The following is a 23,280-nucleotide window of genomic DNA, read 5'->3' on the forward strand; positions in this document are numbered from 1 at the left end:
GTTGAAGCTGGGGAAGTGAAATTGGGTGCTTTGGGTCTTGAAGAGATAGACATTTCAGAGAAGAGGGATTGAGAATCTTTCACTGTGGGGGAAGAACCCTCCCTCACATGACATCTTTAAAGGATAAGTTCACCTTTGTAAAATAAATAAATAAATGCACATGTTTTTGCAGGTAAAAAAAAATTGCATTTTTTTTTAATTTTTACTAGAAGCCTACAAAGCAGGACTTCGGCAGACTGTTTGTGTGAGCTCTCTGCTCAAAAAAATATGTTTTGTCAGGTAGGATGCTTGTTACGTGTCTAAAATCAGATGCAGAGACAGGTGTTAAAATCGGATCCTGCTTCGGTGCAAGGGAAGCATTGTCAATCTAAGGTTGAATGTAGTTCAGCCCTGCAGCAGAGTAAATGTTTGCCTGAACTTTTGTGGTGGCTTGCTTTCACCTGGTTTCCTTTATAACTACAGGTGAGGATAATCCCATGTGGGGTTCTCACGAAGCAAAATATAGCGTAAGCATACCCAGAAGGAGACCTCTGCCTATCAGGTGTAGAATGTACTGTGGCAAAGTCTTCATGACAAAATGGTGAGATGAAGCATCTGAGTACCATATCTATGGAACTGATCCACAGAATCAGTTTCTCATAGATAGGCAGAAGATCCGACATGGATTGGGCACTTAGGTAGAAATTTTCCGGCGGTGTAACTTAAATCCGAATATTTAAGTTACACCCGCTGGCTGTGGATCTGGCCCTAAGTGATTTCATTTTAGTCCCAAGTTTGAAAAGCTTGCACTGTAAACTGAATACGTTCCAAACAAACCCCAGTTTTTACAGTAACAGTCAGAGATACAAGGGTAACCTCATCTTACTCGTCCATGATGCTGGTCCCTATATAGGGTCCAGGCTTCACCCGTCACGATAGGCTGAAAAATGCATAAACCACACGTCAAAGGGATCATTAGATCCATAGATATAGACAGTAGGATTTATATTCAATTTTTTATTTATTTTTTATCTTGCAAAATTCAAACTTGTCTATAACAACAAAAACCAGTATGGAGGCAGAGGGGTGGGGTCAAGTGAAGGAAAATGGTACATTTGCATAAAGCTACCAAGATTTCGGCCAATATTTACAAAATTGCCTGACCATTCAAATATCTTTTTTTTTTATTATCACCATAGTCTTATAGTATGTATTGGAATTTCTTTATATACACTGTATAATGGTACATGGTAATTTATAGCAAACTTGTTGCTTCTAAAGTCGACTTATACGCAATTGTTATTAAGCAATGTGTACAATATGTGGCATTTTATGGCTTACATGCTTATTCTATATACTGCATAGTACAGTACTACTGTATGAAAAGAAGTAGAAGTACAAAATTATCTCTTCAGACAAAACATAAAATGGATCATTTCAATTTATCTCTTAAATTTATGGAATATGCAAGCATCAAAATATGTTGCTATGCTTTAATTTCTGCCCTCTATTAATTCCCTTTTAATCAGCCATACATTTCACTTTATGAGTTATTTAATCCACTTAATACCCAATGTAATATGTTTTGTATATGTAAAGATCTTCAGATATACAATGTTATAATGTGGTTTAATAACAATCTACTTAGAGCTAGTATTTCTGGAGTTTATTACCTGTCTATTATGTTCCTTGTTTTTTTACTTTAGATGCCAGCTAGAGCAATGGAGTGAATTGTAGAACAACAGACCTCAAAAATGTATTTTGTGACATTTTAGCAATAAGCGAAGCAACAAAATAATCACTGGGTGTAGCTGAAACTTGACAGTATGAGACTATATCTAGTATTTAGTTGAGTGTATCCCTCACTTGCTGCAAATGTACAATTATGCCCTTAGAACGGGACAGTTACCGCCCTCCAAGTCAGAAGCACTAATAGTTTTGATTCCCAAACCTCATAAGGACCACCTCCTTTGCAAACCGTATAGACCGATTTCACTTATTAACTCGGATGTAAAAATGTTGGCTAAGGTGCTTGCCCAACGATTAAATAAAGTAATTACTACTATTATAGGGGCAGACCAAACTGGATTTATGCCTGGACGGTCGACATCTATTAATTTACACAGACTCTTTACCAATATACAAGCGGTTCATGACACGACTGGCTCCCGAGCTGTATTGGCTTTGGACGCTCACAAGGCATTCGACTGGCCCTATCTTTTTTAAGTCCAGCTAAATTCGAATTTGGCAACTCCTATACTCCAAACCCATAGCTAGACTACGGGTCAACGCATCCATATCGGATGCCTTTCCCATAAAGAGAGGCACCAGACAGGGGTGTCCGCTATCACCCCTCCTGTTTGCGTTAGCCCCTAGCATCACTGATAAGGTCCAGTGGGGAAGTTAAGGGACTGACGATTGGGGGTCTAGAGGAAAAAGTGTCCTTATATGCAGACGATATGCTGATATATCTGGAGGACCCCCAGTCGTTGCTCCCAGCCCTGCTGGAGATTATCCGACGGTTTGGCCACTTTTCAGGGTTCCGGGTAAATTGGGACAAGTCCCTTTTTTTTCAGATTGACCAGGAGACACCCATAACACTGCCCCCCGCGTGCCCACTGCAAATAGTTCACACTTTTCGTTATCTCGGGGTCTTGATAAAACTCCCTGTCTCCTATGCCAAGATCAATTTAGACCCCCTTATCAGTAGATTACAAATTACCTTGAAAACATGGAACAATCTCCCTCTCACACTGTTAGGAAGAATAAATATTTTCAAAATGATCTATCTCCCGCGATTCCTGAACGTCCTTAGCAATTCACCAATATATATAACCAAAGCAAAATTTAAAGAGATAGACTCCATAATCACCAATTTCGTGTGGAGGGGCGGTGTGGTGAGAATTCGCTAAGCAAACTTTACAGCTGCCTACTTCGGAGGGGCGCATGGCACTCCCCTGTCTCCAAACGTACTATATTGCCTCGTAACTGGCGCATGCCCATTGGTGGTTTCATTCTGAGGCCAACAATGCAGCTGCTGTCCTAGAGGCGGCCATCCTCATCACATATGAATCTCTCCAGAACCTAAGGCATCGTCTGTCACTTAGGGGGAGGGAAGGGGCTACTGTTCTGTCCATGACCCTGCGGATCTTTATAGTTTCTAAACTGTTACCACCCAGTACCTCAGCTATATATTCTCCCAATGCCCCGCTATGGAGAAACCCAAGCTTACCAGAATTTCATCAGATAACTGATGGGGGATACTGGTTTAAGAAAGGGGTAAAAACAGTATCACACTTATTTACAGACACTATGTTCCGTTCCTTTGCGGAATTCCAGAGAGACTTTGGACTCCCACACACGGCCTACTTCCAATATCTACAGATATGACATACTACTGCTGCTCAATTCGGACTACGAAATATAGAGGTGCAAACTTCCCCACTGGAAAACTTACTGACTGACCCCTCCCACACCAAAATAGTTTTGTCTTACTATAAGACTCTACTACACTCCACGACCACTAGGCTTACCACCATTGAACAAAGATGGTGTGCAGACATACTTGCGTTGACGGAGGAGATCTGGGGAGAGATTCTTCCCCTGCAGGTGACCTCCGTCATTTCCTCAAGGGACAAGGTGATCCAGACCAAATTATTGTATAGATCCTATTTTACACCATATTTGTTATATAGATTAAAGAGATTATCCACTCCTTTATGCACTCGATGTGGAATGGCCGATGGTACATTCTTCCATCTGATGTGGGAATGTGCTCCGATAAGGAAGTTATGGTCGGATGTTACTGCTTTCATCAGCTCTGTAGCTGAGATTCCTAATATTTGCAATCCTCTTAGATGTTTACTGGGATACATTGATGATGAAGATTTATCCAAAAACGTACAATCCTTCGTACGCATAGTGCTATTTTACGCTAAAAAAATGATTACCATGCACTGGAAATCACAGTCCACACCAAATATAAAGCTTTGGCTTACCATTGTCAACCAAGCGATACCACTATATAAGTTAACATATGAAGCTAGAGGATGCCCAAAAAAGTTCTCCAAAATATGGAACTCCTGGGTTGACTCAGAGAGTACCATACCACCTGCCCCCTAGGGTACAGCTCTTAATAGGGATACTATGGTTCCAGAACTGCCAGTGCCTAGGCCCTGACTAGGGTAGATTGTGCTATGTGATGATATTTTCTGTATGCTGTTTGACAATGTTTACCTGTATGCCCGAGTATTGTATTGCACTTTAACTGAAGCGATGTTCGCTAGGATAATACACCTCTGTAATGTTTGTTTGTTATGTTTTTATAAACAATAAAAAGTTAAAGCGGAGCTCCACCCTAAAGTGGAACTCCCGCTAATCAGAACCCTCCCCCCCTCCAGTGTCACATTTGACACCTTTCAGGGGAGAGGGGGGTGCAGATACCTGTCTAAAGACAGGTATCTGCACACACTTCCGTCACAGTCTGTGGGCAGACTGCGGGCAGGATGTCACCTCCCCCCCCCCAGATGTGTTCTGGGAACACTCGGCTCCCAGAGCACAGCGGGAGCCTGTCAGCAGGCACAGCGCGACTCGCGCATGCGCCGTAGGGAACCGGGCAATGAAGCCGGAGCGCTTCTCTTCCTGGTTCCCTCACCGAGGATGGCAGGGGGGGGCAGCAGAGTGACGAGCGATCGCTCGTCCTCTGCTGCGGACGGCGCTGGACTCCAGGACAGGTAAGTGTGCTGATATTAAAAGTCAGAAGCTGCAGTATTTGTAGCTGCTGACTTTTAATATTTTTTTTTTCAGCGGACATCCGCTTTAACCTTTAAAAAAAAAAGTATTTAATTGAGTGTGCAAAGTGTCACTGAACAACAATGTGCTGCACTGTACTGTGAGGTGGTATGCAGGACAAACATGTTGCATACTATTGCACAACTCTGGAATGCAGTAAAACACCACATTCTGTTCTGAACATGACATACAATAAAAAAAAATTCTGTGTGTCACTGCAGTTATCTGTGGTTTTCCACAAGGAAAAACATGGGTAATGGCACATAGAGTAAATGGCCCTTAAATATGTGTAGCAACACTTAACCACTTCAGCCCCAGAGGATTTGGCTGCCCAATGACCGGGCCATTTTTTGCGATTGGGCACTGCGTTGCTTTAACTGACAAATGCACCCAAACAAAATAGATTTTTTTTTTTACTTTTTGCTATAATAAATATCCTCAAAAAATATATAAAAAAACTAATTTCTTTATCAGTTTAGGGCGATATGTATTCTTCTACATATTTTTGGTAAAAAAAATCACAATAAGCGTATATTGATTGGTTTGCGCAAAAGTTATAGCGTCTACAAAATGGGGGATAGATTTATGCCCTTTTTATTATTATTATTATTTTTTTTTTTACTAGTAATGGCGACGATCTGTGTTATTTTTTATAGTGACTGCGACATTATGGCCAACACGTCAGACACTTTTGACGCTATTTTGGGATCATTGTCATTTATACAACGATTAGTGCTATAAAAATGCACTGATTACTGTGTAAATGACACCGGCAGGGAAGGGATTAACCACTAGGGGGCGAGGAAGGGGTTAAGTGTGCCCTAGGGAGTAATTATAACTATGGGGGGGGGGGCTAGGCTACGAGTGACACAACAGTGATCACAGCTTCCGATGACAGGGAGCAGTAGATCACTGTCCTGTCACTAGGCAGAACAGGGAAATGCCGTGGGCACGGTCACGGAGCTCGTGGCAGGGGCACCCCCACAGCGGCAAATTCAAAGCAACATACCGGCAACATGCGGTCGGCAAGCGGTATTAAATTCAAAAGTAAGCATTTATTACATTACAGCTTACCAATTCTCACGCCTTATTCACACCACAGTTTGCATATTTCAGGTGTATTTTGCGTTTTTCAATACATGTTTTTGATCTGTTGAAGTCTATGAAGCCAAAAAACAATAAAAAATCCCTGGCCCTTCCAGAAAAAGATGTGAACTACATCCATAGGAAACCTTGTTAAATGGACTGTGTGTTTCTGCAAAGCTGAAAACGCACCAAAAAAAAAAAAAAATCATAGGTATGAACCAGGCCTCAAGCCTTGTACACACGCTTGGTAAACCGAGCGTGTGTACGAGGCTTTCCGGGTCTTGTCTGGATATCTGCCCAGAATCTCGACGAGAAAAATAGAGATCCTGCTCTCTGATTTCTTGTCGAGATTCTTGTCGGCCTGTTTCCCGATGAGAAACCCTAGCGTCTGTATACTTACCTGTCGCCATGGAATCCCGTGCATGCTCAAAATGACTTTGACGCATATGCTGTAGCTTCCATGGCATAGGTAGGGTAAAGCAAGATTGCAGCAACAGCATCAAATGTGACGACCACATGCTCGTCGTACGCGATGACGTCACCACGCTTCTTTTGAAATTAGTGTGTGTACACTCGGGCGGCAAGAGATTCTTGCCAAGACTCTCGTCAGAAAAAACTACTTTTTTTTCCTGACGAGATTCTTGCCCGTGTGTACAAGGCTTCAGATGTGATGGCTATATCAACTTTTTTTTTGTTTTTTAGTTTCACCTGGTGATTCAGCCAGTAAGGCCTTGTACAGACGAGCAAACATGTACAATGAAACCAGTCCGCCGGACCGTTTTCACCATACATGTCTGCCCGGGGATTTCTGTATGATGGCTGTACTCACCATCATACAGAAATCCGCGCGTAAACAATACGCGGGGCGTGGCCGCGACAATGACGCGGCGACGTGGGCGGCCCTGCCAGTTCAATGCTTCCACGCATGCGTCAAAGTCATTCGACGCATGCGAGGGATGGCGGCGCTCGGACATGTACGGTAGGTCTGTACAGACGACCGAACATGTCCGAGCGGACAGGATTCCAGCGGGCTGTTTCTAAACAAGTTTGGAAATATTTGCCCGCTGGAAAAAGGCCCGGCGGGCAAATGTACGCTGGAATCCTGTCCGCTCGGGCCTACACACGACCGAACATGTCTGCTGAAACTGGTCCGCGGACCAATTTCAGCAGACATGTTCGGTCGTGTGTACGGGGCCTAAGTCTGTTGTTTTTTAAAAGAACAAGCTCTCCTGCATATGTATCATTTACGGGGATGAAATAAACCATTTAACACTGACAAGAGTGCTCACAGTGCTCAGCTTTTATTTATTTATGTAAAACCTTTATCACAAAAGAAAAAAAAACAGTTTACTGTACAGCAACTGCTTAAAAAGTATTAGCTGGAGTTTGGTTTAAATTTGTTATTGTATTTAAAGTGGTACTAAAGTGAAGGCATTTTTACTCTTAATGCATTCTGCATATTAGGGTAAAAACACAACAGTAGTTGTATCGAACCCCCCCCCCCCCTTCCTCACCCACCTGCAGCTGTACTCTCCCCTCTTCTTCTTACAGGATACAGAGGCAGCAGTGGGAACCATTTTCTTCTGCTGCTGTCAATCAAATCCTGTGAGGAGGGAGCAGGCGGCCAAGCTGTACTATGTGTGTCTATGGATTCACATAGCCTGGCTTGGGAGTATGCCTGCATGAGTGCCCTCATAGCAGCCAGGTTTCTATTGGAGCACTTATGCCTTGTGCACACGAGCAGATCTGTCCGATGAAAATGGTCCGCGGACCGTTTTCATCGGACATGTCCGCTCGGAGATTTTGGTCTGATGGTTGTACACACCATCAAACCAAAATCCGCGCGGACAGAATACGCGGTGACGTGACGACGACGTGAAGGCGACGTGCGCGAACCCGGAAGTTAAATGCTTCCACGCATGCGTCGAATCACTTTGACGTCATGCGCGGGTTCTCGGGCCAGCGGACATGTCCGATCAGTCATATTGACCATCGGACATGTCCGGCGGACATCGCTCCAGCGGACAAGTTTCTTAGCATGCTAAGAAATTTTTGTCCGCCGGAAAACGGTCGGCTGGACAAATGTCTGCTGGAAAACGGTCCGGTCGGCCGTACAGACGACCGAACATGTCCGCGGAAACTGGTCCACGGACCAGTTTCAGCGGACAAGTTTGGTCGTGTGTACGAGGCCTAACAGAAAAGGAGGAGCGGAAAGCGCTGGCAGGGGACCCCAGAAGAGGAGGCAAGAGACTACTCTGTGCAATAGCATTACACAGAGAGGGTAAGTATAACATCTTGATTTATTTTAGGAAAAAATATGTTGCCTTTTATAACCACTTTAAATCTACTAGTACATCTACCACTCCCCTCCCCCCAGACTGGAAATGCTGTTGTCCAAATGTGTCCCCCATGCTCCTTTATCCAGAGTGGGGGACGCTCTAATACAGGAGGTGTGTTACTGGCCAGATCACCAGATAGGTGAAACAGAGGAAAAACGTGAAAGATAAAATTAATGCAGCCACCACATCTAATGATTCATAAGCCGCAGTATTTTTCATTTTTGGTTTTGGGTTGCATCTGGCCTTACACTTTTCTCTAAACTCCCTGCACAGTCTCACAAATACTCGTTGTTCCAGTGAGGGAAGTAGCTTTCTGTGATGGGGTGGGAACAGTACTGCACTGCGCCTCAATTTAGAGCAGCGTTGCTTGTGCTTGCTTGGCTTATGCATTGCATAACTCGATTTTCGACTTGCCTAGACCAGTGTTTCTCAACCTTTCTTTCCATTAAGGCACCCTTTAAAATTGTGTACAATCTTGGGGCACCCCATTCTAAAAGTAAAAACAAAACTAATAGATTTACATATTGTAGACGCATCCACACGTGTGCAACACCCAACATTAGTGATTATTCCTCCACCTTTTTCAGTTTCTCTCCCTTTTTCTGTTAATGTGATCCCAGGCTTGATCCACTCGCTGCTTTGTTGACAATTTTTGGGCAATTTGTAGCAATTTTTAGGTCTTTTTGCCAAGGCAAGGAAGAACACAAAGGGCACCCCGGTGTGCCATGGCATCCTGGTTGGAAAAGGCTGGTGGAGGCCATTATATTGGAGTCTCTATATATGTACTTTACTTGTATACTATAAACATGTTTCTTTTTGTTTTGTATGTGTTTGTTTAGTAAAATATACTATAGTTGATTTAATAGAACTGTAGAGTGCAAAATCTGCTGCACCTCTGCATAAAAACCAATCTGCTTCCAGTTTTTTTTTTGGTCAAAGCTGATTGAACAAGCTGAAGTTAGAAGCTGATTGGCTCAGGGCCATCTTTTCCATTGGGCACGCTGGACAGTTGCCTGGGGGCCCCGCTTACCTGGGGGGCCCCACCGGCTGCCCAGTAAAAAAATGTGGAGAGTGACGGGTTAGAACTGTCCATGCCCAGTTTGCGGAAATTACAGAGAAGATCCGGTCCTCCACGAGTGCGGGGGGCTGCTGATGTAAGGGGGGGAGTGAGTGCAAAAATGTAAGGGGGCACTGATATAAAGGTTCCCCCTTTTATATTAGTGACCCCCCTTACCTTAGTGTATTTACTCTACGGAAGGTGGTCTCTGGTCACCAGAGTGCCCCCCACATCAGAGTTCCCCTTTACATCAGAGTCTGCAGGATTCCCCCTTTCAATGCAAGGGGGAACTCAGTCTGCGGACCCTGATGTAAGTGGTAAAGAGAAAGCAGTGGACTCTGATATAAGGTGGTCTCTGGTCACCAGAGCCCCCCTCCACATCAGAGTTCCCCCTTAGATCATGATCTGCAGTGTTCCCCTTTACATAAGAGTTCCCTTTCACTGTAAGGGGGAATCCTGCAGACTCTGATGTAAGAGGAAACTCTGTGCTGCCTGGGTTATAGTAACCTGATCTTCATGTCAATGAAGACATATATATATTTTTTTTTTACTTTTGTTTAACTTAAACACATTGCTAATAGCACTAGCTATATGTTTATAGTTTAAATACTGACATTTGCATTGTTCGGCACTGAAAACTATAATTTTAGGTACTTTTTTTTGCAGTGGCAGTAAAAAATGTGGTTCTGCCAGTAGATTTTATGATTTTTGTCAGTAAATTCTCGTGCGTGATTGTGTAGACAGGGCCCCAGTGCACTGTATTGCCCGGGGGCCTATAATGCTCTTAAGATGACACTGGATTGGCTACCAGATTTTACACTCTCCAGTTTTAGTAAATCAACTCCAAAGTTTCATTAAACCCACAACAATAAAATAGATGCAGTATTACATGCCAATCATAATCACTCACTAAATGTTTTTTCCTTTGTATTGTGTTAAAAACCTGGTTGATCCTGCAGTTCTTTGTCCCTCTCTCCTGTCTGTGACCCTTCTGCAGCTGCAGATTCTGTAGAACGGCAGTTGTCCCCCTCTAGTTCACATGCTCAGATTTCTTTGAGTTGCAATGCAGGACATTTCCTCCATGCTCTTACCTGTGCAATTCACGTGACTGTACAGTCACATATGTGGGCATTTACAGTGCGGATAAATCACAGCCCACTTTCTTCTCTTCAATGCCCACTAACTAGCAAAACACACTGTGGGTGGGATATGACATCTTGATTGATAACTCTGCCCACACCATGTTATTGACTAAGAATAATAAATATTGGATTTTACATAAATGTTTCTATGATGATGTAACGCATTTATTTGATATTCATTGTGTATTTTTAAATAGTATTATGAAGGCATTTCATTTACTTATTTACTTCAGGTATTTATCTAGCGCCGTAAATTTACGCAGCGCCTTACATATACATTGTACATTCACATCAGTCCCTGCCCTCAAGAAGCTTACAATCTAAGGTCACTAACTCACATTCATGTGACACTGTACTAGGGCCAATTTAGACAGAATTTTATTTTGGTCATGTGACGCAGAGTCAAAGTTCAGGCTTCCTCTGCTTACGTATGGAACTATTCATCAGCAGAGACTAGAAGCCCCCCCCCAATGTGTTTCTGTACATCAGGGGTGTCCAAACTTTTTTCAAAGAGGGCCAGATTTGATTAAGTGAACATGCGTGAAGGGCCGACTATTTTGCCTGACATTCTTTGAACCATTAAAATTCTGCCTAAGTGTGTTCGTCTGAGCACTAATACACGGCCCAACAAGAATTCTCTTGCCTTTGTGCCTGTGTGTGGTGAAGAGATGAGCTCGGGCGTGTTATTTGGATCTACTGTATATATTTTATTTGTGGCCCCAACGAATCCCAGAACGCTGCTTAGGACTAAGGATGAGCTTGGGCGTGTTATTTGGATATACCGTATTTATCGGCGTATAACACTCACAGGCTTACCATTGCCATGTATGCAGCCTCACCATTGCCATGAATGCAGCCTTACAATTGCCATGAATGCAGCCTTACCATTGCAACCAATGCAGCCTTACCATTGCAACCAATGCAGCCTTACCATTGCAACCAATGCAGCCTCACATGTGCCATAAATGCAGCCTCACATGTGCCATAAATGCAGCCTTACCATTGCCATCAGTGCAGCCTTAACGATGCCCATCTGCAGCCTCGGAGGGCAGAGGGAGGGGGCGGGACGAGTGCCAACAGATTACAAACAGGAGAATGCCTTGTTTATCCTGTGGCCTCTTTAATAGACAGAACAGTCGTCCAATGGCATCCCAGCAGACGGGACTTACAATACAGACGCTGCTGAGTAAACAGGAGATTCTCTTCATGTAATCTGACGGCGCTCGTCCTGCCCCCTCCCTGTCCCCTCCAAGGCTGCGCCAATAAATACAGTATATATCTTTTGTGGCCCTGGGGGCCACAAACAATATATACATCCAAATCCCCAGGGGGGCCATATTAAATCAACAGGGGGGCCGCATTTGGCCCCCGGGCCTGACTTTGGACATGCCTGCTGTACATGATTAAGATGTGTAATCGTCTTGTTACCGCTAAATGGCAGTATTGGGAAAGGTACTCAGATGGTATTTTTATTTCTTTAAATAACTGCACAGGCATGATGCAAATACATTATTATACAGGCCCTTGGGTAATATTCCATCCACTGCAGCTTCTTCTTGGTGTATCCTGGCCTACCCCTTTTATTTGTCCGCACTATCCCTGGGGCACTCCCTCCAAATTTTCAGTTGGAGGAATAGTGTCCCTTCATTGGTGTCAATGGAAGAAATTCTGCCCCATTTGTATATACAGTGGGAGGAATTGTTTTCTTTTCATTGGTGTCTGTGGGAGGAGTAGTGGCTCATTCCTGGTGTCAGTGAGAGGAATAGTGGCCCATCGTTGGTGTCAATGGAAGAAATTGTGCCCCATTGATGGTGTCAATGGAAGGAATTGTGCCCCACTGAATTAATTTTTGTTCAGGGCTACCAAGCACTGGTCCAGCAGTTGTTGGGATCCATCCCATACAACGAAGATGTCATCTATGTACCTGTGCCACATAATGATGTGCAAGCGAGGGAAGTGGCGCTTCTGGGTGCAATACTTTAAAACAATTTTTTATATTTAAAACGGATAAATTAAAAACCACTCACATTTTGGTGGTGACAAGCAGGCATATAGAAAAGTTTCCCAAAAAGGGGGGGTGGAGGGGTTGGATGTCATCCGGTGCGTCGTAGACTCATCTGGTCCCTGCTGCGGCACTGTAGAGCGAGAGGAGAGGAGGTTGAGGTCTTCTTACCGCTGGTGATGAGGGGTGGCTGAGGTGGATGTATCTCCTCAGACACTCGAGGCGCAGATGGATCGGCGGGCGATGGGTGATGACGTCACCAGGCAAGCAATGCGTTTTCCGAGTGGACAGGCATCGAATGACAAGGCTGTTGACAGGGGAGCGAGGGGCTAAATTTATGTAAACAAAAGGACGGGGATGAAGAAAAGGTTTATACTAAGAAAAAATATATATGGAAAAATGGGAGAAATTATTAATAAATTAAAATGTAGAAAAAATGTGGAAAAAATAGTGGAAAAAATAAAAGAAATAATAAATAAAAGACTTGTCCCCTCCCCATTCTCGTCACATAAATTTAGCCCCTCGCTCCCCTGTCATCAGCTTGAAAAAGGAGTGCGGCAGCCTTGTCATTCGCTGCCTGTCCACTCGGAAACGCGTCGCTTGCCTGGTGACGTCATCACCCATCGCCCGCCAATCCATCTGCGCCTCGAGTGTCTGAGGAGATACATCCACTGCAGCCACCCCAGCCACCCCTCATCACCAGCGGTAAGAAGACCTCGACCTCCTCTCCTCTCACTCTACAGTGCCGCAGCAGGGACCAGATGAGTCTACGACGCACCGGATGACATCCAACCCCTCCGCCCCCCCCCTTCTTGGGAAACTTTTCTATATGCCTGCTTGTCACCACCAAAATGTGAGTGGTTTTTAATTTATCCTTTATAAATATTAAAAATTGTTTTAAAGTATTGCACCCAGAGGCACCTCTTCCCTTGCTTGTTCTTCCAGATTTTGGAACATGGTTTCTGTTCCCCACTGACGGCAGCCCTGAGAGCATACCTCCAGTTTTTTGGAGTGAGGATTGATCATATCCCATGAGAGGTTCGCAAGAGGGAGGACCCTGAATAAAGAACCCTTTATATGCCTAGAAATTCGGCTGCTATTTGGCTGGCAATCTCGGAGTATCCTAGTCCAGGGGATTAAAAGGCCGTGGCTGGGCTATAGCCAACTGCATCAAAGGCTTGCCATCTGGTAAGCTGATATATGTTTCTGGTGGTGGGATAACACAGATTGTATGCATGTCACCAGGTGCATTGAAAATCTGACAAGCTAATGTTCCTACATGCAAATCAGCCTCTGATCCTTTCACTGATACTATTTGCTGGATGTTGGTTGGAATTCATTACCACTCTCATTGTCTATGGACTGTCCAACGTTACATAGTTATTTGTTTTAATATTGGGCGCGGCTTTTTTATATTGTTATATTTTTTCTGTTATCACACGCTAGCCGCTGCCTGAGGACTGTGTTGTGGCAGCGCGGTTTTGTTGTTTTATACTCCCATTAATACTCATAACAAACCAGATCTCAACAACCAATAACATTGTAGCAACTGCTTGAACATTTTTGTCTTCTGACATCTGCTCCATGCACATATGCTGTTTATGCTGCTGTGATATACATCATACTGGCCTTTGCGCAAAATGTACTTGTCGCACATAATGATGTGGCACAGGTACACAGAAATATCCTTATCGCCAAAAATGGTGCGCTCCCATTCACAGTCACAGATTGGCGTAGCCAGGGGCACAGCAAGTGCCCCTGGCTATGCCTTGTACCTGGAGGAAAAATCGATCATCAAAGGAAAAGATTTTATGTTTCAATATATATTCCAAAGAGAGGAGTATGAAGTCATTGAATGAACTCTCATGGTGGCTAATTTGAGAGAGCACCTTTTGGATACAGGCAATGCCCTTGGAGTGCGGGATCGAACTGTAGAGGGCTTCTACATCGATACTTACAAGAATGCACTCTTTGGGAACGTGTACACCTTCAAAGTTTTTGCAACAGATGGATAGTGTCGCGGACATAAGATGGTATCGTAAGAACAAATGGTTTGATATGTTTGTCCACTAACCGTGATAGATTTTCCGCAATGGCCCCATTCCCAGATATTATTTGTCTGCCGGGGGCTCTATAGCATTTTTGTGGATTTTGGGGAGAGAGTAGAAAGTCGCTACTCTAGGATAACGAGTACGTATAAACTCAAATGTTTGTTTGGAAATTACTCTGCTCTGGAATGCCTCATCTACAAACGCATAGAATTTCTTACTGAAGGCTTCAACAATGTCTGAGCCGACACCAGTCACGATTGCTCAGAATGTTGATGCACATTCGACTGTATTGATTGTTGTCCATAAGGACTATATTGCCTCCTTTATCGGAAGCTTTTATGGTAATATCATAATTGCTTGAAAGATTTTTGAGCGCTATTTTTTCACTTCTAATAAGATGTTCCTAGGCTAGGAGATGTGGATTGCAGAGTTTTTATTTCTTGACAGGTCATTTTCAAAAAACTTTCTACACCATGGTTGGAGCTAGGTGCAGGATAAGAGATGAAGTCTTTTTAGTGACGATTTTTTGGTAACAGTGGTCGTTTCCACTGGGGAAGACTTCCTTTAGGAGAGACTCTAAGTTGATTGTATCGATAAGGTCTTTAGATTCACTTTCCTCGAGTAACGAGTTAAGTTTATCTCTCACTGAAAGTACGGCAACCCTCTGCATCAGGTTTTTTCAAACATACTTTTCAACGATAATTTGCATGTGTATAAATGTAGGTCTTTAATTAAACTCAAATTTGTCCAATTTGTTATTGGGACAGAAAGTACGATGTTTAGAGAGAACTGCAACTTCATCTGGTGTAAGGGAGTGAGAAGAAAGATTGATAATGTTAAGTTGTGAATAAGAGGATCATGATGCTATGTTGGTGTCTGTGTCGTGAGGACAGGGAAGTTTCCCTGATTTTTTTCGAGAGAAAATGGTTGAAATTTTGGGAGTGATGAATAATAAAGAAGTGCTAGCTGTTAGTCCTATTCTTTCAACTATCCCTTTATTCACAAATGCAAAATAATCCTAAACATTTGGTTAATTAGATATTGTGCTTGCAGCAGGAACCAATCGTGCTGTAGAGGTTTTTGATCTGAATGTGGGTCGCAAAGTTGCAACAATTCCAGATGTCCATCCAAGAGCAGCCCATCAGATCTGCCAAAATAAGGTAAATACATTTTCTTCATAAAGACCAATATCTCGCAGCAGAAAAAACCTATGTTGAAAGGAATAAGCAGGATGAACAGTATCTGAAAATACTAATTGCCTAAACTGTCATACTGATTTACAGTATAAGCTTCAGTATTTATGAATATTCGAATAGGCTTAAAGTGTATGTACATGTGTACAAGTAGTATATACTGTATGTACACCCTAATAATGAACTTGTTTTAATTCTTCCCTTTTGGTCTGTTAAACATGCAGTTTAATATTCTCTTATAGTTTTTTGAAAAGTACAAAGAAATATCTGTTGATCCTGCCAGAATAGCTGGTCATTTCCTGCAATCTCTGTCTTTGCTGCACTCTCATCAGTTAGTATTGTTCTCGGCTGTCTCTGTGGACTACAGAACAACTCCCTAGTATGTCATGCAGATAAGGCTAAGGGGCATTTGTAGTCCAGTCCTAGAGTGGCAATGCTTTTCCTCCATAAATACATTAAACTGAGTGAACATTGTCACCCAAGAACAGAATATGTGGAACAAACATATAAGAACTGATAAGCTCCAATATACAACATGCTTTAAATACATTTTTGCTCTTGGTTTTAAACATGCTCTAAAGTCAGAATGACACCCTTGTGTTGTGGTAACATAAGGGCAATTTGGGGGCTGCCATTAAAAATTCTTGATGGCTAGCTGTCTGCATGTCTGAGTCATACTCTTGCTTGCAAAAGTTAGCATTTGTCTGAGTGCCTTCCCTTATAACCTATATTGACAGCTATGTAAGGCATTTTGTTAGGGGTATTAATTGTAATATAACTTCACCATATAGCCACAACTCTTCCACATGCGGGGAACAAACAAAGTATGATTAATGTATATTGCACTTTTTTCCACATTAAAGCCCAGTCAGTCCCCCTGAGTCAATACTCCGTAGAATCACCTTTCGCTGCAATTACAGCTGCAAGTCTTTTTCAGGATGTGTCTACAAGCTTTGCACATTTAGAGAGTGACATTTTTGCCCATTCTTCTTTGCAAAATAGCTCAAGCTCTGTCAGATTGGATGGAGAGCATCTGTGAACAGCAATTTTCAAGTCTTGCCACAGATTCTCAATTGGATTTAGGCCTGGACTTTGTCTGGGTCATTCACATGAATATGCTTTGATCTAAACCGTTTGTTAGCTCTAGCTATATGTTTAGGGTAGTTGTCATGCTGGAAGGGGAACCTCCTCTTCAGTCTTAAAGGGGTTGTAAAGGTTTGTTTTTTATTTTCTAAATAGGTTCCTTTAAGCTAGTGCATTGTTGGTTCACTTACCTTTTCCTTCGATTTCCCTTCTATATGTTTTTTTTCTTTGTCTGAATTTCTCACTTCCTGTTCCTCCTCAGTAAGCTTGCCCCCATCATCCGAGCCGTTCTGGCTGGGGGTTAGTCAGCACGCTCGCCCCCTCCCTTGGGACTACATCCCTGCGGGGAGACGCTGTGAACACATTGGTTGAGAAATCAGGATCAATACCCATGGCTGCATTACTCAGGGCAACTAGAAATATTTTGAACTTTCCCAAGAAGAATTACTACTGGCATCTATACCGTATTTATCGGCGTATACCGCGCACTATTTTGCCCTGAAAATCAGGGCAAAATCGTGGGTGCGCGATATACGCCGATACCCGCTTTCCCGCCACGAGTTTGAATACTGCGCCGGCATATACCGAGCGCAGTACACTCGTGTATCTTCGGGCAGTCTCGGCGCCTCTCGCACTGACGTCCTGAGCGTACAGGACGTCAGCGCGACAGTTGCCGAGCCTGCCCGACGATACACGAGTGTACTGCGCTCGGTATATGTCGGTGCAGTATTCAAACTCGGCGCGGGAAACGAGCGGGGAGGACGCGAGGACGCCGCAGAAGGACGCCGGACCCGCCAAAGAGGACACCCGACCCGCCAAAGAGGACACCCGACCCGCCAAAGAGGACACCCGACCCGCCGAAGAGGACACCCGACCCACCGAAGACGGACGCCGGACCCGCCGAAGAGGACACCCGAAGCCGCAGAAGGATGCCGGACCCGACGAGGCCGCCGATGGACGCCGCGCAAGACACCAAAACTGTAAGTACAAAAAAACAAAGAAACTTTTTTTCCACAGGATTGGGGGCCACTTTAGGGGTGCGCGGTATACGCGGGAGCGTGTTATACCGCGATAAATACGGTAATTTCTTTTAAGCAAATACGTTGTGTGTGTGTGTCCTATATAAATATGTGTACTGTATATATACATATATACAGTGTGTGTGTGTGTATATATATATATATATATATATATATATATATACACACATATACAGTATCTCACAAAAGTGAGTACACCCCTTACATTTTTGTAAATATTTTATTATATATTTTCATGTGACAGCACTGAAGAAATTACACTTTGCTACAATGTAAAGTAGTGAGTGTGCAGCTTGTATAACAGTGCAAATTTGCTGTCCCCTCAAAATAACTCAACACACAGCCATTAATGTCTAAACCACTGGCAACAAAAGTATACCCCTAGGTCAAAATGTACAAATTGGGCTCAATTAGCCATTTTCCCTCCCTGGTGTCATGTGACTCGTTAGTGTTACAAGGTCTCAGGTGCGAATGGGGAGCAGGTGTGTTAAATTTGGTGTTATTGTTCTTTCTCTCTCATACTGGTCACTGGAAGTTCAACATGGCACCTCATGGCAAAGAGCTCTCTGAGCATCTGAAAAACAAATGGTTGCTTTACATAAAGATGGCCTAGGCTATAAGAAGATTTCCAAGACCCTAAAACTAAGCTGCAGCACGGTTGCCAAGACCATACAGCGGTTTAACAGGACAGGTTCCACTCAGAACAGGCCTAGCCATGGTCGACCAAAAAAGTTAAGTGCACGTGCTCAGCGTCTTATCCAGAGGATGTCTTTGGGAAATAGATGTATGAGTGCTGCCAGCATTGCTGCAGAGGTTGAAGGGGTGGGGGGTCAGCCTGTCAGCGTTCAAATCATACCCTGCACACTGCATCAAATTTGTCTGCATGGCTGTTGTACCAGAAGGAAGCGTCTTCTAAAGATGATGCACAAGAAAGCCTGCAAAAAGTTTGCTGAAGACAAGAAGACTAAGGACATGGATTACCGGAACCATGTCCTGTGGTCTTATGAGAGCAAGATAAACTTATTTGGTTCAAATGGTGTCAAACGTGTGTGGCGGCAACCGGGTGAGGAGTAAAAAGACAAGTGAGTCTTGCCTACAGTCACGCATGGTGGTGGCAGTGTCATGGTCTGGGGTTGCATGAGTGCTGCCGGCACTGGGGAGCTACAGTTTATTGAGGTAACCATGAATGCCAACATTTACTGTGACATACTAAAGCTTAGCATGACCCCCTTCCTTCAGAGACTTGGCTGCCGGGCAGTATTCCCACATGATAACAATAATAATAAATACTGTATATAAAAGAACATTATGCCTATGTCTGTTTGGAGTTCAAATTTGTATAACATTTTTGTGTTTTCAACATTTCTTAGAATATGTAAGCATATTTTTAAGTAAAATGTGATCTGGTAAAATACTTAGTGTGTTGAGATGCTCATGTATCGCTTACAACACGTGTTCAGTCATTCAGCTACTGGTGTTCCATTCTTTTGCTCAGTCAGCTGAGTGATTTTGGCCTAGGTAAGCACTGGATTCTGTCAAAGCTGTGGACACATGGAATCTCTTGGGGCTGAAGTGGAGGCATACAGCCTGCTGTGGTTTTGTAAGAAACGTCAAGCTTGTTTTTCTTAGTCAAAAAAACTATTAATGGAACTTATAAATCACTTTGTTAAAGTGGATTCCATTAGAGTTTATTACGAGTATATTCTAACTTAAAAGTGCTCTTTACTGCACATTGTATGTTTGTTTGGAAGCTTTAACAACAGATACAATGAGGGGAATTATCAAAGACTAATGCCGCGTACACGCGATCGGTTCGTCTGATGAAAACGGTCCGATGGACCGTTTTCATCAGACGAACCGATCGTGTGTGGGCCCCATTGTTTTTTTTCCCATCGGTGAAAAAACTTAGAACCTGTTTTAAAATTATCTGATGGTTAAAAAACCGATAGAAAAAAACAATCGTCTGTGGGGAAATCCATCGGTTAAAAATCCATGCATGCTCAGAATCAAGTCGACGCATGCTCGGAAGCATTGAACTTAATTTTTCTCAGCACGTAGTTGTGTTTTACGTCACCACGTTGAACACAATCGGATTTTTAACCGATGGTGTGTAGGCAAGACTGATGAAAGTCAGCTTCATCGGATATCTGATGAAAAAATCCATCGGCCCGTTTTCATCGGATGAACGGATCGTGTGTACAGGGCATAATACATGTGAAAAAGTGTTCAATATTCTAAAATGAATATATTCCTATGCAAAGAGATCAACATTTTTAAACCTAGTGTAAGTAGATTGTAAATGGGGTGTACAGGAAAATATAAATGTAGAATAGAGATTTAGAAGAAATGTGTCACAAAAAAGTTTTTGAAAGGAGAAGCAGCAGTCTTTTTCTCTTTTGAGCCCATTGCTTGTTAACATATAAGCACTGCAGCACAGCTGATGCTGCTTCTGCCACCCCAATCTAAGCTCTATTGTACAAGGTTTAAAAAAGGCCAATGTCAAATTAAAGTGTGTCTGAAACTTCAAAACAATTGTGGTAACTTACCACAATATAAGTATGCACCTGAGCGTTTTTCATGTGTAAGCTGTTTAATTTCTTAATAAAATTGTTAAGGGGCTAGACCCCAGCAACAGTGTTGGCAACCGTCAGTATTTTTACTGGCAGCCAGTAAAAAATGGGCACTTTTCTCCTGCCAGTAAATGCCAGTGACAGGAAAAGGTTGCCAGTTAAAAATATTACTGTAATGCTCAGGTCGGATTTGCAAATGCGCAGTTCCAGTCTGGAGCCAGCCGAGACCATCCGAGTTCCTGCTACAGTGTGTTTTGACGGTGCCAGTGGAGGGCATGTCTGGCAGGGGTGGTGCCTGAGCATGTAGTGTGATGTCATGATGCAAGGGAGCCGAGCAGGGCAACTGGAGTCTCATGTGCGGGTCTGCAGGACAGGAGCAAAGCAAGGGACTGGAGTGGACTGAAGAGACCACCTGCTGTGGAGAGAGACTGTCACTGTGAACTGAAATTTTCACTTAAAACTGTAATTTCATAACTTTTGGAAATGCCGGTAAAAATGTGAGCGTGCCAGTAAATTTTGGGTGTTGTGTCAGTAAAGTCCAATCTGGTAGGTTGGCAACACAGCCCAGCAATCCCTATTAAAGTGTGCCAACACCACCTTCCTGTATGCCCTTGATGGAGCAGCAGTGTTGTCCCCATGCTCTGCACCAAAACTTATGTTGATGCAACAAGCACCAACACATTCTACAGGATCCTCCCTTTACTGATTTGTTGTCATCTTGGCTGCTAACTACTGTTCTGAGGTTCATCAGCTGGGAGAAAAACCAGGACAGAAGCAGTTGGGTGTGTACTGCATCAGGGCACTTATTGTTCCCGAAGGGAGGCTAAGCAGTTTCAGGAGTTCAAAGGGGCACCAGTATGCACTTATTTGCCATTCTACCTCAGTTCTACTGCATGAGCTCTACATTACAAAGTGCACTGCCCAAGCTTCCTGTTGTGGTTATCTTTGTGAATAAACTTGAATCCTGACTCCAGGAATATTATGTATTTAAATAGTTTGTTTAGACCTTTTCTTGTACTAATAGATGTACCTGCTGTCAGTACTGTATAAACTCTATGTAGCATCAGCTAAGTACAGTACAAATAGCTGTGTTTCGGGCAGCAGTACAAGGACTTCCCATCCCACTCCTGCTCAGCCATTCACAGAAGTCTTCTATTTTTATGAATAAATACAAGGCTTCTTGTGATTGGGTTATGTGTAGATAATCTACCCATCTCTCCACCTTGATTCATTAAATACAAAACTTCTGATGAATGGCTGAGCAGCAATTGGCTGAGCCCAATGCTGACAGCCACTGCATTGATTAGTAAAAAAAAAATAATTTGTTTGGCCCAAATAAACTATTTAAAGGGTTAAGGTTTCTGGAGTTAGGCCTTGAAGTGAGCTGTTATGAGAGAGACATCACTGACTGGCCCTTCTTCAAGTGCTGGTTGCTCCACAGTCATACTTACCCACAGTCATACTTATGTTGAGCCACTGATTGGAACAAGTTTGCAAATAAAGAATTACTTTTTTCTTTTTTCCTCTGCACGTTACATACAGGTCATTGAATAGCCCAACAAATGTCATTTTCAATAAGTCTGCAATAGTAGACTCTTAACATTTCTATAACTTTCCATTACCTGGTGATGAGTTCTATATCAATAAAAAAAATGTGTTTGTTAGCTTTATTGTATTGTTTTGTAATTTGTTTGCTTTTATTCTCTCTTAACATAGGGTTCGGCGTTTAGTGCCCAGCCTAGTGAAGCCTATAATCTCTTTGCAACCATTGCCATTGGTGATAGCCTAAAGTTATGGGACATTAGGACCTTACGGTAAGAAGGAATTTGGGGGGAAAAAATGTGAATTCATACTTTGCTCTTATACATTTTTTTACATACAATATGTGTGAAGAAGGAAGAAAAGAGTTAAGTTTAAAGGATTGGGCAAAATGTCTTGCCCCTCATTGCAGAAAGGAGGTCAATGTAACACTGTACTACTCTGGGGAAGTGATCAGGTTTTGTTTTTATTACACATTATTATTGCTTATACCAGTGAATTTCACTGGTATAAGCAACCATTTTTACTGAATGAAACGGATTCATTCAGTGTGTATTGTTGTGATTAGCTGTGATTAGCCACAGCTAATCACATGGTACAGATGGGCCGTGATTGGGGGTTAAATAGATGAGGGTAAGGGCAGGGGAAGTTTTGCGAGTAGATCCATGGGTTTCATTGTGAGAGTAGCAGTTCTTAGTCAAACCCCATAAGAAGATGCCAGGAGATCCATGACATTCAGATGGCCTATAAGCATTCGACTTTATCCAGTTGAAGTTTTTCATGCAGGAGTATGAAAAGAGCCCCTTAGTTTTGTCCATGCCGTACAGTACCATTTAGAATATCTAAACAGCAAAATTGGTCCTTTAAATTTGATAAATGTCAGAGTGTTAGGCAAATATAGGGACTAAGTTTCAAAAAAAATCTTCATAAGAGACTCCTGATGCATGCAAGCCTTCGTTTTTTCAAAATTCATACATTTACAATTTTTTTGAAATATATCTACCAGGGTAGGGGAAACCGGAGTAGTCCAATTTGTTAGTTGGGTCAAGTACCTCAATTATGACCACACCAGCTGGATCTGTGGACATGCCCATAATAAGTAATATAAATTAGATGGATTGGAGTGGCACTTTGGACATTTAGTAAGATAATTAATGTGAATATGTATATTAAAAGCATAAGGCTCTTTGTAATGTTTTTAATTTCATCTCCCTCCAAAATTTTTTTAAGGTTAACTTTCAACTTAGAAGCCCAACCCCTTAAAGGGTAACTCCACTTTGGTGGGGGGAAAAAATAGCAAATAAAGAAAAAATTATATATCGCATATGATTGCGACACTAATTTTGTAATTGAATGATATTAAAAATTACCTTTCCTTTTCAATCTGCCGCCAATGTAATTTTCTGAA

The 23,280-nt window shown here is 42.8% G+C and overlaps 1 protein-coding gene across 1 annotated transcript in view; it reads left to right on the forward strand.

The window, feature by feature from the left end:
- Positions 1–23,280, forward strand: part of WDR27 (WD repeat domain 27) — a 453,976-nt gene that overhangs the window by 273,802 nt on the left and 156,894 nt on the right. Inside the window, exons 23-24 of the mRNA XM_040350915.1 lie at positions 15,486–15,607; positions 22,050–22,147. Of these exons, the coding sequence (XP_040206849.1) occupies positions 15,486–15,607; positions 22,050–22,147 (220 nt within the window). The remainder of the gene's footprint in view (positions 1–15,485; positions 15,608–22,049; positions 22,148–23,280) is intronic.

The sequence above is a fragment of the Rana temporaria genome, chromosome 4 (assembly GCF_905171775.1).
Source record: "Rana temporaria chromosome 4, aRanTem1.1, whole genome shotgun sequence".
NCBI classification, from domain to species: domain Eukaryota; kingdom Metazoa; phylum Chordata; class Amphibia; order Anura; family Ranidae; genus Rana; species Rana temporaria.